This window comes from Sciurus carolinensis, chromosome 1 (assembly GCF_902686445.1).
Source record: "Sciurus carolinensis chromosome 1, mSciCar1.2, whole genome shotgun sequence".
Taxonomy (NCBI): Eukaryota; Metazoa; Chordata; class Mammalia; order Rodentia; family Sciuridae; genus Sciurus; species Sciurus carolinensis.
Genome location: NC_062213.1, coordinates 16,744,533 through 16,761,708, shown reverse-complemented (window position 1 = coordinate 16,761,708; position 17,176 = coordinate 16,744,533). Strand labels below are relative to the sequence as shown.

The 17,176-nt window shown below is 50.4% G+C and overlaps 1 protein-coding gene across 13 annotated transcripts in view; it reads right to left on the bottom strand.

Annotated features, from left to right (window-relative positions):
* Mtss1 (MTSS I-BAR domain containing 1) overlaps positions 1–14,401 on the bottom strand; it is a 153,901-nt gene extending 139,500 nt beyond the window's left edge. For 6 of the 13 annotated variants that reach the window (XM_047522184.1, XM_047522238.1, XM_047522155.1 and 3 more), the window contains exon 1: positions 13,782–14,400. In XM_047522184.1, coding sequence (XP_047378140.1) covers positions 13,782–13,853 — 72 coding nt within the window. In that variant the 5' untranslated portion in view covers positions 13,854–14,400. Of the gene's footprint in view, positions 1–13,781 lie in introns of all 13 variants that reach the window. The other 7 variants (XM_047522149.1, XM_047522212.1, XM_047522219.1 and 4 more) reach the window with 3 other exon arrangements.
* Positions 14,402–17,176: the final 2,775 nt, after the last annotated feature.

Below are 17,176 nucleotides of genomic sequence, written 5' to 3'. Positions count from 1 at the left end.
CTGGACAGCAGACCTAGAATGGATTTCTGTACCAAAAGATCTACTGGAGGCCAAAGTACCCAGGCATCTGTGGGGGGTTCCACAATAGCACCCAGGTTTCTGGGTCTACCTTTCAACCTTTGCAAAGTGTGTGTCTGCCTCATGTTCCACCTTCCTTTGAAAATGGAGCGCCCCTACCTCTCCCTGTCCACTCCCCAAATGCATGGGTCCCTTCCCCACCTGGATGTTTATAGCATGCCACCTCCTTTACCATTTGAGATAGTCCCTCCCGCCAAAAAACAGAGGGGCAGAGGTGGCGAGTGGCTGCTGCCCTGCATTCGCACAACCAATTTTCAAAGGGAAAACCTCCCAGCCATCTAGGGGTTCAGCCTGATCTCACGCTCACATCATCCCTTCCTGTGGACGGTCCTGGAGTGTAAAGGACTTTCACGGCAAACCTGGGAGGGCAGCTGGCAGACACCACATGTCACACTGTCCTTACCACCGAGAAATAGACACGGAAAGGGTGAGTAATTGGCCCAAAGCCAGAGGAGGGTCTGTCCTCATACCCAGTCCATGGCCTTATCTGCTACTAAGTTTACCCAGTAATTTAAAAAATCAATTGTTCCACAGGTTCACCCAAGACTGGCTGATTCTCCACATCGGGAAACCCGAGAACTGGATGTGCCACCATCTAGGACAGGAGCCGACTGCCTTCACCTACGGGATCCTAACAAACGCCTGCGTGCTGGAAGCCTCCCCGATGATAAATATTTACCCGCTAACCTTTGTCCCACTCACAGGCCAGAGCCATTGCTCCACTTGTTTATTCCTGTCCGCCAATGTCCATGTGAGATAATGAACCTCAGCAGAACACACGGTGATCTGCAGCCCTAGGAAATGCTGTCTTGCTACCGATACTCCACGCTGGTCACCCCTTCTCCCTGGGAGGCACCCTCTCTGACTTGCCTCCACCAACTCCAAAACTGCTTCTGCCTTTGAGGGATTAGTTCCTCCTGGGGTCAGTCTCTCCAGCACCCTGACCAGACAGGCCAAGACACAGGCCCCAGAGAGACTCCTGCATGGGCTTCGACTTGCTTCCCTAACCGTACCCCTTTCTAAACTGGAAACTCTCCCCAGGCAGGTGCAGCGGGATGAACTGGTCAACCGAACTGAGGGGAGGCCTTGGCCTTTCTGCACAACGCACAGTCTGTGTGCTCCACCATCTTCCAGGAAACCAACTTGCCCTTGGGAACAGAAATGGCATCTTCGCCATGACCCAACACTCAGCCTGGGCTGCCAGGAGAGACTCCTTAGTGGCCAGTGAAGAGTCACAGGCCACCAACATTGACAAAAGAGGGGACGACTGTGTTTATTTCCATAACCACTGTATTCATTTAGGGTCTCTCCATGGTTGTCATTCTCCTTAACTGACTAAAATGTGCTGAGCACATTTGACAATCTGGAAGGATTAATGTGGTCTGGTGGTTAAAAGCACGACTCTAAAGTCAGTCCACCCGACTTCAGATCCACTCATTGGGTGACCTTGGGCAAGCTGACTAATCACCTAGTGCCCCGTCTTCATCTGCAAGGGATGCTAACAGGTAGTAGTTCTTACCTCCAATGGTGGTTGTGAGACTATGTGAAATCACCGCAGTGACAAACACGTGGAACTCAACACTGCCTTAGTAAATCAGCACACGAGGCCTGTCTTCCTGACTGGGACGTTTCATGAGCACCTACTATGCACAGCCCATGCACAGACAGGGAGAGAAAAGAGCAAAAGAGCTGAGAAACTCAGTCTGGTAGAAGAGCCGGGGATGCATCTATCCCGAGGCCCTGGAGGGCAGCATCCTCCAATAACAGTACTAGAGGTGGTGTTGGTACCAGCTCCCCAGAGTGGGGTGACACCTCACCTGATCTCAAAGGATAATGGGAATCTTCCTGGCAAAGAAAGGACAGAAAGGAGGGAGAGGGGAAACAGTTCCACAATAGATGGAGTCAGCAAAGAAGGGAAGCAGAGAAGATCATGCTGTTTGAGCCCAGGACTCCCTGCGTCTGCCTGGAACATACTCTAGGTATGGGGGATGGTGTGCAAAGAGGAGGGGTCCTTCTTCCTTCACGAGCTGCAGAGGAAGCGCTCAGCGGCTCAGGGTGGCCTACGTCACCCCCATTTCCACCTACTCGGAGTGCAATCCCAGAAAGACCTAAAGAGAATCAGCTGGGTGTTTGCAAAAACTGCAGACGCTGGATCCCCACCCAGACCTACACAATGTCCCGGAATGGGACCTAGGGATCTGCATTTTAGCAGGCTCAAAGGTTCAAGGGCTCACTAAGAACTACACATACGACAAGATTTGAGAATCTCTGTCAGACAAGATGTCACAAGCTCCTCTGAGCCTTTAAAAGCTGGGGCCTCTGCAATTTCTCACCCCAATGTCCACTTCTAGCTCCTTCCTAAGTAATCCCGAATGAGTACTCATACATAGTCATGTGAACTGAGACATGCTTTGAAAGACATTCAGTAATGGGCTTCAAAAGCCCTGAAAAGTGCATAACTTTGAACTCCGGGTAACTCCTTCAGTGTCCAGCTACAAGGACACACTCACTGCAGGGTTGCTCGTAATCTGTGGAAAACTAGACACAGCTTAAACACGAATGAGTAAGGATGGGCTCCCTACCTCAGGGCCTTTGCACACGCTCGTTTCTTCCCTGGAACATTCTTTCCCAATATCCACAAACGTCACCTTCTGTGAGGCACTCCCTTGACACTCTACTGAAAAACAGCCACACGACCCTGCTTCTCCCCACTTACCGCATCCTCTCGGTGCACAAGAGAACTGACTTATTCCATTTGTCTGCCTGATGCCCATCACCCCGCCCCAACTAGAACGCCCATTTTGTCCACTGCTATATCCGCAGCACTTCACAATGAGGCCAGCACACAGTGGGTCCTCAAATATGTGTCAACTGAGTTCATCAGAGACGCAGAAATGCAACACAGCACAGCCATCGGAAGTGGCATGGCTCACATCTCCACACGTGCAATCACAAGGACACTGGGTTGCTAGGCAGGAAAAAAATTTCAGTCGGCCGCACAACCCTTTGTTGAAAATGTGTGTGCTCGTGTGAGCCTGCGGACAGAACCCACTTCGTGATCAAGTACTTACGGGTGACTGCTTTTTGACTTAATTGAACTTTCCAGTTTTCCTTCCATTAACTTTGTATTACTTACATAATCTTTGAGAAGTAATCCCTCATGAAACGTTCTCAAAACATTTTGCCAATTTTTTTTTTTTAAAAGAAAAGGCTGCCTCCTCAGTGACTTAATTAGGGTGTCCCTAATTAAGGCCAGCACAACATCAAAGAGGCCAGGTTCCCAGGGACCCAGGTTCCAGGAGACCCCAGGGGCCCAGCTGCAAGACGACCTCAATCCTGCCAGCAGCCGCTTAGACCCAGGGCTTGGCCACCGGCTACTCCTGGCTCCGCTCCCCACTACCTGCTTCCTATTGGGGTGTCTGATGCAATTATTCAGGCCCCAGATCACATCCTGCTGTGGAGCTGACTTTGAAGATCGGTAAACACTCACTTCAAAAACAAAGAGCAACCATTAAACCAAACTCAAAGACTTCCTTAATGGCCGCATGCTCAGCTGCCCTGAGCGGCCTCAGAAGTGACACGAGGAGGCCTCCCTGGGAACTAATCCCACAGCATTTCCAGCCTCCTCCTGAAAATGCCCCCTTCCTGTTTCTCATTCAGAGGGTGCAGAGCTGTTGCTGGCGACCCGATGGAGGGGGTTCCTCCAGCAAAACAAAGGTGTCCCTGTGGCCACGCGGCAGCCACCACCCCTGCGTACTTCTCTCTGCTGGTAAGTTAGCGGCACCCACGGGTGGGTCAACTGCCCAACAATTTCAGGTAACAGCTGGGTCAGATTCCTCTTGCAAGAGAGGGAGACCCCTTGAAGATTCTGGAAGCAGCTCAGAGTCGAGCCCTGATTTTGACACGCTGTGTCTGGCTCACCCTGATTCCTGAAGGTAGAGGTAGAACATCTACCCACTACAGAAGCTGAACAAAAAATCCAGAGCAGCCCAGCACGGTGGACAGGAGCACAGACCCTGCAGAGTCACACCCCCGTCAGCTCCCAGCTAGCAAATGACAGGGGCAAATGAAGCCACTAACCTCTCTGCACCTCAGTTTCCCCATCTGTAAAGTGGGGACTACCACAGCTACCATAAAATGGGAATAACAACAGCAACCACCTCGCGGGGTTGTTGGGAGGTTAAATGAGGCTCTCTTTGTCCAGCACTTGGACCAGCGCCTGGTAGTACCAGGCATAGAAATGCTCATTGAATAAGAAAAATAAAACTCGGTTCTCAGCTTGGGTGTCACCTAGACCAAAGGATTCTGTAACTCTGTCCTCCCACCCCAAATAGGAGTCTGAAGCTGTCCCTATGTCCCCACAAAAGTGCGTGCTGACTTCTGCATGCTGCGGATCACACTGAATCCCCTTCCCTCGCCTGCGTCTCTTCCAGAATGAGCAACTTCAGGGCAAGAACTGGGACTGTCCTGGTCACAGGTGTACGCCACCACCCCGCAGCCCCGGCCCACAGCAGCTGCGCCATCCAGTGTGTTGAATACAGACACTGTATTCTCTCAGATTATTTATAGGCTGGCAGCCAGAAAGCTCTGCATTCTTGCCTCTATTGCATTTTCAAACTGAAGACCGTTCTCTTGTAACTTCTGAAACATCTGATTGCCGCTCGCCGGCAGGCTACTCTGATCAGAATCACAGGTTACACATTCTTTATCCAAAATACTTGGAACCAAAAGTGTTTCAGATTTCAGAGATTTGGGAATTTGAGGGTATTTGTATTGACTGTACCAGTTGAAAATCCAAAATCCAAAATGCTTAAAATCTGGAACTTTAAGAACATCATCTTGGGGCTCAGAGTTTTGATTTCAGATTTTGGATCTCTGGACAAGAGATACTCGATCCACAGCGGGGTGCCTTGGGAAGACACATGAGAGCTTTTAAATGGCACTTGTTTCAAGCTAGGCCTGTCCCATACACTGCCTCATTTAACCTGCAGTCACTTCAAGAGGGAAGGATCAACCCCTTGCCCCATTTTACAGATGAGAAAACCAAGGCTCCGGAAGGTTGGAGTCATTTGCCTGGAGTAACAGAGCTAGAAGTGGCAGAGCCAGGTTTGGCAGCCCAAGCACAGCCACTTTTCAAGGTAAAATGCAATAAACACTAGACAGAGTCAACAAAGAAAGTGACAGATGACTTAGGATGTCCAGCTTGGAAGAGGAGGAGAGGCCAGAGAACAAGGGGGATTTCTGACAGACCTGGAAGGATGCGCGGGGCCAGGGCAGGAGAGGAGGGTCAAGCCAGAATCCAAGCTGGAGAGCACACAGAGGGCCACGTCATAGGGCCCTGGTCGCCAGGAGAAGGCAGAGGGCAACAGACAGGCAGGCAGGAAGACCAACGTGGCCAGGCCTTGAGCTCAGTACCAGCTGCTGCTACAGGGCAGGCTAGAGGCAAGCGAGGGCCACTTTGCCTAGACGACCCAGAATAACAGCAGAAACACAAAAGGCAGCTTCAACAAAGCAGCTCCTCCCTTCCCTGGGCCTCAACATCCCCAAAAGACTTTTCTTCTCCCACAAAGCTACAATAAATGCCCTGAAGACCCTGACAGACCCTGTTCTCCCCTCCCCTTACAAACAGACAGTGTGGCTTGCAGATGAAGAAATTAAAGGCAAATGGGCCCTGCTGGGCCAGAGAGGGTTATAATAACTCAGTGCTGATTTATTTAGCAAAAAACAAAAAAAAAAAAAAAAAAAAAGACCTCAACTTCTCCATTTCCAGAAGCCTCACTGCAGGCTCTAAACACAGCCCTAAGAAGGGTGGGGCAGTGTTTGCCCTAAGAAGTGGTACAGATAATTACTACGCTGAATCTAATGCTTCAAAGTCCTCAATTCCCAAATCCACAGGACAGAGCGGGAAAAGCCGCTGGGGACATCTGAGTGGCTGGGCATCAGGACCAGGTGAACCTTCACGCGTCATCTCATTTCAGAATCCTCACAGCAATCCGTAAGGCAGTACTTCGTCAGACCCACTTTACAGACGAGCAAAATGAGGCTCAAGAGATAGGAGCGACTTGTCACAGGATTTGAAATCAGATCCCTTTGATTCCAAGGTCAGCAGAAGCTCCGGAATGTCTCCAGGAGGGATTCGGGGCAGCGCTGTGGCCACAGCAGGCAGAAAGCGAGCAGGAAGCAGTGTGCCGAGCAGGGACACTTTCCCTTAGTGTTACAGATCTCTTGTTCAGCACAGAAGCCACCAGCCACATGTGACTATTTAAATGTAAATAAATTAAAATTAAATTAAAAATTCAGTTCCTGGTCTTGGGAACCACACCACATGGACTCAATAGTCACATGTGGCTAATGGCTAATAGATCTGACAATTTCCATACTGCAGAAAAGCGTACCACACAGGACTATTATCCATCATTGTTGATTTTTAATGTGATTTATTCACATGAACATTTCGCTATGATTTTTTATTTTCATTTTTAGTTGTGGTAAAATACACCATAACAAAATACATCACGTTGATCATCTGGAAGCTCAGGTGTGAAGTCTATTCACAAGGTTGTGCAAGCATCTAAGGAAGCTCTTATTCACACTTGGGTGAGATTTAAGAAAACATTCTGTGGGGGCTGAAATTGTGTAAGAGGAAGACTAGTAGCTCTGGGGTTCTCAACCTGGCTACGTGCTGGAATTCCCTGGGGTGCTTTCAAAATCCTTGTGCCCAGGATGCACCTTGGAGCCCAGAATCTGGGGACTGGGGCCCCGGTCTTACAGCTCCCAGGGAACTCGGTGGCGCTTTCCCTATACCCAAAGGGGTGCACCTGCCCAGAACCTCTCTCGGCCAGACCCACTCCTCTGGCCCAGAAGAGCCCTGTCGTGTGACCAGGAAGAGGCCCAGACAATACCTGCTGCCCACCTCCAGCACTCCAGAGCTGCCGGCGCTGAGCAGGCCCACTTTTTGGACACTTTTACTGCTGTCCAATTCTGAGAGAAAGAAAGCAAATAAAAAGACACACAATTCAAAAGGCACTCAACTGATTTTTTTTCCAACCACTTAAACTAGACAGGAAAAGAAAACCACTTGGAAACTGGGACCAAGGCCTCCCGAGCCAAGAATCAGCATAGGAAGGGGGACTTCTGGCCAGCCCGCCAACCTCTCCAAACAGACGCGGCCCAAACTGGAGGGCTACCGGGACGGAATTACACGCAGAAAGCTCTTACAAGAGCTCCAGGGCCGGACGCCAATGAGCTCAAGGTAAGCAGTTGTCCTTGAGGAGTCAGGTGAACTCTGGGTGAACTTGGGAATCCTTGTGATTACAGCAGGGGTGGGAGTGGGTGCCAGGCCTGCACAGCAGCCCAGCCTCGGGACCATGGCCTCCTGGACCTGGGGACCTACAGCCAGTGGCCGAGGAGTCCCCGTGGGCTCTGTGTGTGGACAAGGACAGGCACCGAGGGTGACGAGCTGAAGCCTGGCCCCAAGACTTCTCGCCCTCTGTGCACCCAGGGAAACAGGAGGAAAGGGACAAGCCAAGTCATCTATTGGAGAAGACAGCTGAGTGGGAGGGAAAGGACGCCACATATGTGACAAATCGTAAGTCAGTTGTCTTCCATAAAGGTGCTAGCCGGCTGAGAGCTGCCACCCCACAGCAGTCTTCTCGGCTTGCAGATCAAGCTCAGGCCTCCAGGCCGGCTCTGGCTAGAAGCAGAGAGAAGACCCTGATGCCTTCCACGAGCCTCCTGCAGGACTCAGACAAGTGAAAAGCCATCCTCCAGAAATGAAGCCACACCCCCTCCCACCTTCCACTAATGAGCTCCAGCTTTGGGGTTAAAGAGGCCAAGGTTCAAATGCCATCTCCGCCTCCCCATAACCTTAACCTTGAATCTCTCCAGGCCTCAGCTTTCTCATCTGTAAAGTGGGTGGATGACAGAATAACATGAAATCACGCACACCAAGCACTTGGCACAACACAGGTCCTCATCAAATCCCTTCTGGTCCAATGTTCGCTACTGCAAAGAACAAGGAGCACCTACTATGTGCCAGTAGCACACCAGAACAACCATGGCCCCACATGTGCACAGTTGATAAAAACCCAGTCACCTCCAAAGAGGGAAGCAGAGAGAATGGAAACCCCCACCAAGGCCTCTCAGGGGCTTAGAGGTGGAGCGCACAGGGACTCAAAGGGCTGCTCTGGAATGAATCTGCTCTGGGAATGGCTCTTTGATTTCTTGGGTTGTTTTTGTTTTGTTTTGCTTTGTTGTTGCAGCACAGATTCAGATGGAACCTTCTGCAGCCTGCATCGAGTGCAAGGGAGATACAACAGGCCTCCTTGAGGCTCAGCCAATTAATTTACTCTGTTGGTCTCTCCTGTTTGCTACTTAATAAGGCCGTATCAGCCAGGCAATCTACAAATCTGAGTTAAAGTGCTCAGGGCATGAGTCGGTTCTGCGTCGGAGTCTCAGTACAGCTTGTCCGATGTCCTAAGAGGCTATATCTGCCTTTGGCTTCTGTTGGGTTTGGGGTGAGATGTTTCTTTTGTTTCTGCAGCAGGATGGGTTTGGGGTAGTGTCCCTAAGGCCTCTCTGAGAAGCAACAGGGAACTCGAAATGACCTCACTGTTCCAGCCCCAATTCGGGAACATCAGATGGTCTCACGACAGAAGGAACCTTGCCAGCTCTCACCTGTCTGCAAAGATGGAAGAAGCCTAGGGACAAATGATAGATGGAGCCTCTAAGGGATCAATAGTTTCAACCTTTTCACCTCCAAGTCTTTTAGCAACCTCAAATGAGCTAACCAAATTGGCCAATATCATTTTATCTTTCTCCTTTTCCCTTCGGCCAAGATGCAAACAAAGAGGTCAAAGGGCATGCAATCAGCAGCTGAGAAGATGCGGGACATAGTTCACGCTTTAGAAACAGAAATTATGCTGTATTTTTCTTTGCAGGAATCATAGCAGAGTTTGGAGCCTATACCATAACTGATGTCAGTAACTACCGCAGAATGGGTAGAAGCTCCTCTAGAAAGAAGAGGCGATTGCTGAACCAGGCCGAAGCCAGACTCAGCCTACCTTCCATGCAGGCGGCGACCTAGGAACAACCTCTCTCTCCATCTGGGCCAGTTATGAGCTGCAGAATTTCAGAACACAAAGGATCATGGCATCAAGCCACAAGTTCTCAGCAATTTGATTAAATAGGAGGGATAAGGGGTTTTCCCACAGAAACATTCAAACCAAGAACAAAAATGACAGCTTTTCCAAACCAGGACAAGATTCACACCTTTAGAAAAAAAAAAGATTGATCTACATAGAAGAGGCCCTAAATCTCTGAATAAGCACCCAATCTGGGCGGTTCCCTGCTACTGATTTTATGACATCTTTATTTTAGCTTTTTTCTCCCATGGGCCCAAAACGAGGAAGCTGTAAAACCCTGGCCAAACACAACCATTTGCTAAGAGAAAAGCCAACACAGGCCCATCTGTCCTTTACAATGGCTCTGCTTGTCCTGCCTTTGTGTGGCTGTCACCATTTACACAGAGCGGCCTACCTCCCTCAGAGTACCTGGCCTCCGGCGGAGGCCTTGGCTTGGCTTCCAGTGTCTTCCTAGAGAGAACATGCTTTTCTGAAGCATCCAAGGGAAGCCCTTTCCTCCAGGCCACTGCCATACTGTAACGACACTCTGGTCACAGCCCTCAGCAGCAGGCTCTCAGAGGGCAGGGCCTAGCCAACGAACTTCCACACAGTAGGTCCTCAATAAATACCAAGGAAGTGAACCCCTCTTCTGTCAGGAACCCCAAATTAACTCAAGGAAAAAACCAGTCCTAGAATCACTTCCCAGCACTGGACCCACTACCCACATGCTGGATCTCATGATAAGGGAGGGAAAAGATCATGACATGCCTTCCAACCACAAAAAGATTTCCTTGGAACGCAAGAAGTCCTTTCGCAGTTCTAATTTTAAGCAGAACTTAGGACAGAAGATACTGGAGGCAAACAGCAGGAGGAACTGAACAAGGCCCCTATTCTGCTCAGCACAGGTGCTGGTAACAGAACACCCCTGTCTGAAGAGGCACCGGCTGCGAGCACTCAGGTGTGCTTGGGTGCTTTTCGCCCAGTCACATTACATAAGCCAGAACACACGCCCCTCGGCTAGGCCAGAGTTCTGCCTGCAGCAGGCCCGCTTGAGCAACCAGGGCAAGGACCATCTTTGATGATAGTGTTCAACTTTTTTTGTTTTGTTTTGTTTTGTTTTACCAAGCTAATTATTAAAAGAAGACAGACATTCCCCAGAGGGAGATGCCCCCAAGTTTGGCCAGCAAAGTCTCCAGGTCCTGAAAACTCCCTAACCATCACCTAATTCTGGTTCAATTACCTAAAAGCAACAACACACATCTGTTGGCAGTATTTAGCCCGTCCTCCCCAGAACCTGGGCTGAAGCCCAGAAGATTCCAGTGACCTCCAGTCACTTCCAGACCACTGCTCCCCCAGACAAACCAACCAATCATGGGCCTTCCTTCCAGCCATGTAAATACCCTGTCTCCCCTCTCCTCTGGGACAAATCACACCTGACGACTTGATGGGTGATTTATGTGCACGGGAGGAACGGGAGGCAATGAGCGAATCGTGGTTCACCAGCGACCACAGAGCAGCAGGGTGGGAGAAGGGGAAGGACCCAGGTCTCCTGTGGTCAGGGAATCAGTAAGTTATTTAACAGCTGCGGCCTGGTTCTAGATCTCAACCTAATGAACAGCAAGGATTCCTTTGGCCCCCAGTCCTGAAAAGGACAAACACACACCCTCACAGCCAGGGACCGTGTCTGGTGAAGAATCTTTAGAAGGAATGCACAAAGAATCCTCTCCAGCTTTTCCTTGTCTTGAGGTCCTTTGGTTTTAGAAGATAAATGGTATCAGGTCTGGAAATTACTACATTTTTCTGTTTTTTTTTTTTTTTTTCCTCCAAAGAGGAAACTGACTCCCTTCCTGTGCTGCCATACACTTTGAAGAAACAAATGTTACTTAGAAAACCATTTTCCCTTCCCTTTCCTCACCCCTGTACAACATTATTTCTAAGGGGAAAAAAAAAAAACCCTGAAAACCGTATCAAGAACTAGTCCAAATGTGTTCCCAACATTTATGATTCTCCCTCAAAACAAAAAGGGGACCAAAGGCGTGATGAACTCATCATGGGAGTTCAAAGAAGAGAAAAAGAGGTCATTAGAAAGTCAGCTGACTCCAGACATTAAAAACTGACTTTTATCACTGGCAACCCATACATCCGTATTATACACTGCTCATCCTATGTGGCCAAATTTTAATTTTTTTAACTTCTGTTTTAAAATATCACTGCCATGTAATCCATGAAGAAGTCTTTTAGGAAGAAAAGTCTGAGAATATTCGGCAATTGTCTTATGTAGAAATAATCTTGCAAATCAGACACCTCTCTTTTTCCTTTTCCCTCTCCTCCCTGCAAAGTCTAAAATTCCACATAGTTTAATATTCCATTCCACCTTGCTTTCAAAATCTTTTACTGCCAAGACAAAACAAGTAAACACACAAAACCTTTAAAATAAATGCTTTCCCACAGAAGGCTGAACAAACCTACTAAACTCAAAGGGAAAGAACCCAGGACCCACCAACTCCAGATTCAGCACTGAAGGAGCATTAAATAAGAGCTCTTTATTTTTGAAAGCTTGAAGGGGGGGATTACATATATAAAAGAGAGAGAGAGAGAGAAACACCACCAGAGCACCATGAATCTCTGGGCAGAACACACTTCCAGGCAGCCAGGGAATGGCAGGTAGAAGGCAGGAGAGTCCACCCTTAGGGCAGGATTACCTTCTGAAGGATTCGAACCAGTCAATGAGAAGAACTGAGCCTAGATCCTGGATTAAAGAACAAAGAGAGAGGAAAACTCCAGGAGTGACCACTCTGGGACTGCAGTGAGCAGGTCATTTAGATCCCTGGGTTCCTTTTTCTACTCAGATTGGAAACATCCATTTATCTCCTCCAAAAAACACAAGCAGTTTTACCAATCCGTCTCAAATTCGACCTCTGGAGATCAGAATATATATACCATGTGTGCTTTCAACCAAATTTGTTTGAATAGGGCCTGTGGAATTTAAGTTAACAATAAATACCAGAGTCCAAGGAAAGGGCACCAATCTTTGTTCAAAAGAGCATTTCAATAATTCAATGTGGATTGGGAGCAAAGGAATGAAAGGGGCTGTCTTTGAAGTGGGACTAATCCATCTAATTCCAAGTGACTGGATTAGAGGCATTCCTGGACAAGCAGGGTCTGGCTGCAGATTAGGCTACACGAATGTCAATTTCTGACAAAAGGCACAAGATCGGTGGAAGGATTTCAAAACGGACAAGACCAGGAGGAGGCACCTTGGCAAAGTTCACCCTCTGCTAGGTGGCAGTTGGTTCTAAAAGGGGGAGGCAGACGGTGACAGCTGAGCATTCCTTCCCAAAGTCCATCTCCGAGGCAGAAGCCTCTCCAAACCTTACACTTCATCAGACAAAAGCTTTCCAGGCGCCAGGCAGTGGCTGAAGAGGGGCTGTCCACACCCACTCGCCAGCACAGCTTTCCAAACCTGCCCACTCTTTTGGAAGCCGAGCTTTTAATTAAACACCACCTCCCCGGATCTGTCGAGGCAAACTGGGGCTGGGCTGGAGCCAAAGAGAAGCTCCCTAAATACACATGAAAAAAACATTCCCCCCACCGCCCCCAATTCCCACCTCCAGCCAGCAAGTACGCTGGTTATATTTCCTCTGGATGAGTAACACAGGGCCCTGGTCTATCTCTATGCACCAGAAAATCCACATCCAAGGATCAGGTTATCTCCAGTCCCACCCTTTGCAGGAAAAAGCCAGGGTGTTGCTCCCCGCCCCCAACATACACGCGCGCACACGCACGCACACACACAATTTTCACAATCCTTCCAAGAGAAAACCAGGAGTGGGGTGTGGATTTTTCTTTTTCTTTGTTTTTTTTTTTTTTTTTTTTGGGGGGGGCGTAGTTGCTTAGAGTACACCAATCTTGCCTTCAGGCTGGGAACCTCAGCTTAGGGGCTCCTGCAAGGCTTCCCTGGGAACTTCTTCCCAGCGTCCCGGGGGAGGGCAGAGAGAAGGCATGCACGCCCTCACCAGCTTTGAAACAGCCTAATTAATAACTAATTTGCTCTGATCCCCCCACTGCAAGTAGACTTGAAAGCCAAGGAGGGAGGAGGCCTCCTTTTGGTCTCCCAGGCCGGAGATGGGGAGGGGGGGCTCCTTCCTGCCACTAGGCAGAGCCCCCAATCTCTCCCCACCACCGCGCCAGGCGCCCCCGCCCGAACCCAGAGAATCTGGTGTCCGCTGGGTACCCAACCTCCACGGGTCTCAGACACTCAGTAAAGGGACAGACAATGGAAAACTTGGAGCCAGGGCCATGAACCCCTAGAGGAACCAGATGGTGCCCCCCCCCCCGGGACAATGAGCAGGGAGATGGCAGGGGGCATCAAAGCTCCCCAGGGAAGTCGCCCGCCCAGTGACCCAGTAGAGCTGGGGAGCGGCGCCCCGGGTGAGCAGGTGACACCCGGGCCGGCGCTCCCGCAGGTGGCCGACTGCCACCGCGCAGGCAAGGGCCAGGCGGCTTGCGGGAGGTGGAGGCGAAGCCCCGCGGCGAGGTCAGTGCGCCGCGGCTGCAGCAGCCGCGCCCCCGGCGTCCTACCTTCATGTCGCTGATGATGGTCTGGAAGAGGCCTCCGAGCGCGCTGCATTCCTTCTCAATCACAGCCTCCATTTTCCCGGCGCCGGCAGGGAGAGGACACACTCGCGTGGCCGCTGGACTGCGCGCGGGGCCGGAGCTCGCTCACCCCGGGAGGAATTTCACCCTCTAAGCGACCCACCAACGACTCGCCGCCTCTTCTGCAGAGCGGACGGAATGCACTAGATCGACTGTTCTCTGCCCAAAATAATAACAGTATTTTAAAAAGCCAAACCGTTCTGTAGGGGGATTCGCCTACAAGCAGTGCTCGGCTCCTGGTCTCAAAAATGCCCAGAGAAGACTGACAATCAGGCCATCATAAGTGCCCACGACGGAAACGGCAAAGCCCATCTTGATGCAGAGAAAACCTCCTGCTGACCCGTGGTCAGCGCCATTTAAAAATGCAAGATTTTCAAATTTAATTTAACTGTTTTCTGAAATTAAGAAAAGAAATGGCCCAGCAGCAGAAAGGGTCTGCTCTCGGCGCCGGGATCTGTTGCTCGCAGCCGCGGCCGCCGCCTCCTTTTCACTCCTGCGCGCCTGGCCCCAGCGCTCGCTCTGGCTGGGCTCCCGGGGACGTTCGGAGGGGCGCACGCGCGCTCGCGGCCGTGCGTCCGCCGCGGGGGCGCGGGGAGGGCGCGCGCTCGCGGCCGTGCGTCCGCCGCACGCGGGCGGGGCTGGGAGCGCGCGCCCGGGAGGCGCTTGGTGCGCCAGCCGCAGGGAGGGCGGGCTGCGGGCGGCGCCGGGCGGGGCCTCCGCCTCCCGGACACACCGAGTGCCTTCTCCTCCCATGGCCGCCTGTCGCCGCGCAGAGAGGGAGGGTCAGGACCCCGCCAGGCGAACGCTCAGAGCGCTGGAACGGAGGTTGCACCGCCGCTCCCCGGGGACTTGCACGCGGGCAGGCCTAAACCAGCGTCAGGCCCATAGTTAGCACTCAGTGGGACAGGAAAGCTGTAGCTGCAGCCTTCTGAGAAGAGGCCCATTCTGTGTTGTCAGGACAGCAACACCAAGTCATGACAGTACATAGCCAAATATATAATTAAGGAAAGTTGGAGACGTATCCTGCAGTGGGATGCCGAGTTCGATCAAGTTGCAGGATGCTGGGTAAATGGATTGATGTGCCATTGCAAAATGAATGGAACCGACATTAGAGCTCTAATCGCATGTCAGTCAGTATCTAGAGATTGCTGAGTATGACTTGGAAAGTTGATGTTTGCAGGCCCAGAGGGCGTAGGGTGTTACTATAACCACAGAGAATCCCCTTGGAAGGTTTAACCTGGAAAGAATACAAAGTGCCCAGGTTGATGTGGGCTTGGTGGTTCGTGTTCATAGAACAACTGAATAACTCGTAGCCAGGACCACTCATTCTGATCAACGTCAACTGGTTGCCCAAAAGCATGGGGGAGAGGAATCTAATGAACAACTTTAAAGGACCTTAAAACAGAGCGCCTAACTGGACTTTGACCCTTGAGCTAATCACTTGAAGCACAAAACATAACAAGTGGAAAAAGGGGTGGAGCAGATGCCCTAAGAAAGCAAGTGCAAAATGTGGCAGACTTGTGTCAGACTCACTCAGTAACAGGAAAAGGCCCAGCTTTGAACAACGCCTGGCTCAGCGGGATGCCTGGAGCTGCTTCAGCCACAGAAGGTCCTTTTCCTCTGGATCACTCTGCCCAACTCAACTTCACCTATCTCCCCAAAATCACTAGGAGGGGTGTACCTTCTGGAAGTAACTGAGCCTGGGCAATGCTGCTGTTGGACCCTGTTCCCTGGGATAATCGAAAGCATAGGCCTTATGCTCATCCTGCCACCAACAGTGTTTGGCACATGGTTTGGTCTCAGCCATTACCATTATTATGATTTTAATGCTATCAGTATTGTAATGATCAAGATGACTGCTTGTAGAGCCGGATTGCATGGTTCAAATTCCAGTTTACACTACTAACTGAACCCCCTAGGCCACAGTTTCCTCATCCATAATGGGGATGATGATGGTACCCACCTGACTGGGCTGTTCTAAGCATTAAATGAGCTAATGTATGAAAGAGCTTAAAGTGGCATCTGACATATGGAAGAAAGCATTCAAGAAATATCAACAGAAGTAGAGACCAGGCCAAAGCCCATGTCTAGCTGGCCCAGACTACCCATTGCCAGCCTGTAACGTTGGCATGATGTCCCACTGATATGCTGACACCCACACGTGCAATGCAGCGTTTCACGTGTACTGTGTCTAATTGACGGCCTCATCCTTCCATCCTCATTTGACTATCGGGAGGACTCCAACCTGGTTTTCTGACTCCACTGCCCAAGGTCTCCCTTCTGTTTAGCATCCAGATCCTGGGATTAGGGGGCCCCCGACTCAAGTCCAAAGGACACTAAGCTCAGCTTTCCTGCCACACGCTCCAAACACCTGCAACTTCAGCAGTGTTTACCGAACTACATCTCTCTTGTGGCCTCTTTATTCCTTGTGACTCTCCTGGTCTCGGGTCTGAGAACGAGTCTCTTCGCTCTCATAAGAAAGTAAAACATTCGAAATTCCTGTCTGGGAAAGTTCCCCGAGGCAGGACAGGCCCAGATGTGGGAAAGACAGTTGTGTTTTTAAAGATTCAAGTGAGGTTGACAAATGGAAGGATCTTGGAGAGGGGGTGATGACAAGATCAGATTTATATCCCATGCATGGTCTGTTCTCCCACGCATGAACATCCTTCTAACATCCCCCCTGAAAACATCGGGCACTCCCTGGCGCAGTAAGATCCCACCAACATGCAGCTCTTCCGGGGAACATTTGCTTCTTCTTCTTGTTTATTTTTTGACAGTGCTGGGGATTGAACCCAGGCCCTCATTCACTGTTTGTTTTTAAGAACTCGTGGGAGGAGGAATCCAAAGGAATGAATCCACATCGAGGAATTTCAGACCCTGTAGGCATGACTCAGAGTGTGTGCCACGTCTCCTGGCTGTGACCTCTGGCAGGTTACTGGCTCCCTGGAGCCAGCCTGTTTCACTGGCTGTTAGGAGGATTGACAAAGGCATCCATGCCTACCACTTAGTAGGGCTACACACATGAGTTCCCCTTCTTTGCAGCAGTAATTCTCAACCCTGGCTGCCTGGAGGGCCCTGCCTGGTCATCAAACTTGGCTGCATATTAGAATCTGTCGTGGGGGTGGGACAGGTTTTGAAACACCCATGTCTGTGCTCTGTTGCCAGCAAGTCTGATTCAGGTGGCCTGGGCTGTGGTCTGGGCATCAGGGCTTTCTCCTTCTTCTTCTTCTTCTTCTTCTTCTTCTTCTTCTCCTTCTCCTTCTTCTTCTTATTTTTTTTTTTTTTTTTTTTTTTTGGCTAGTGCTGGTAATGGAACCCAG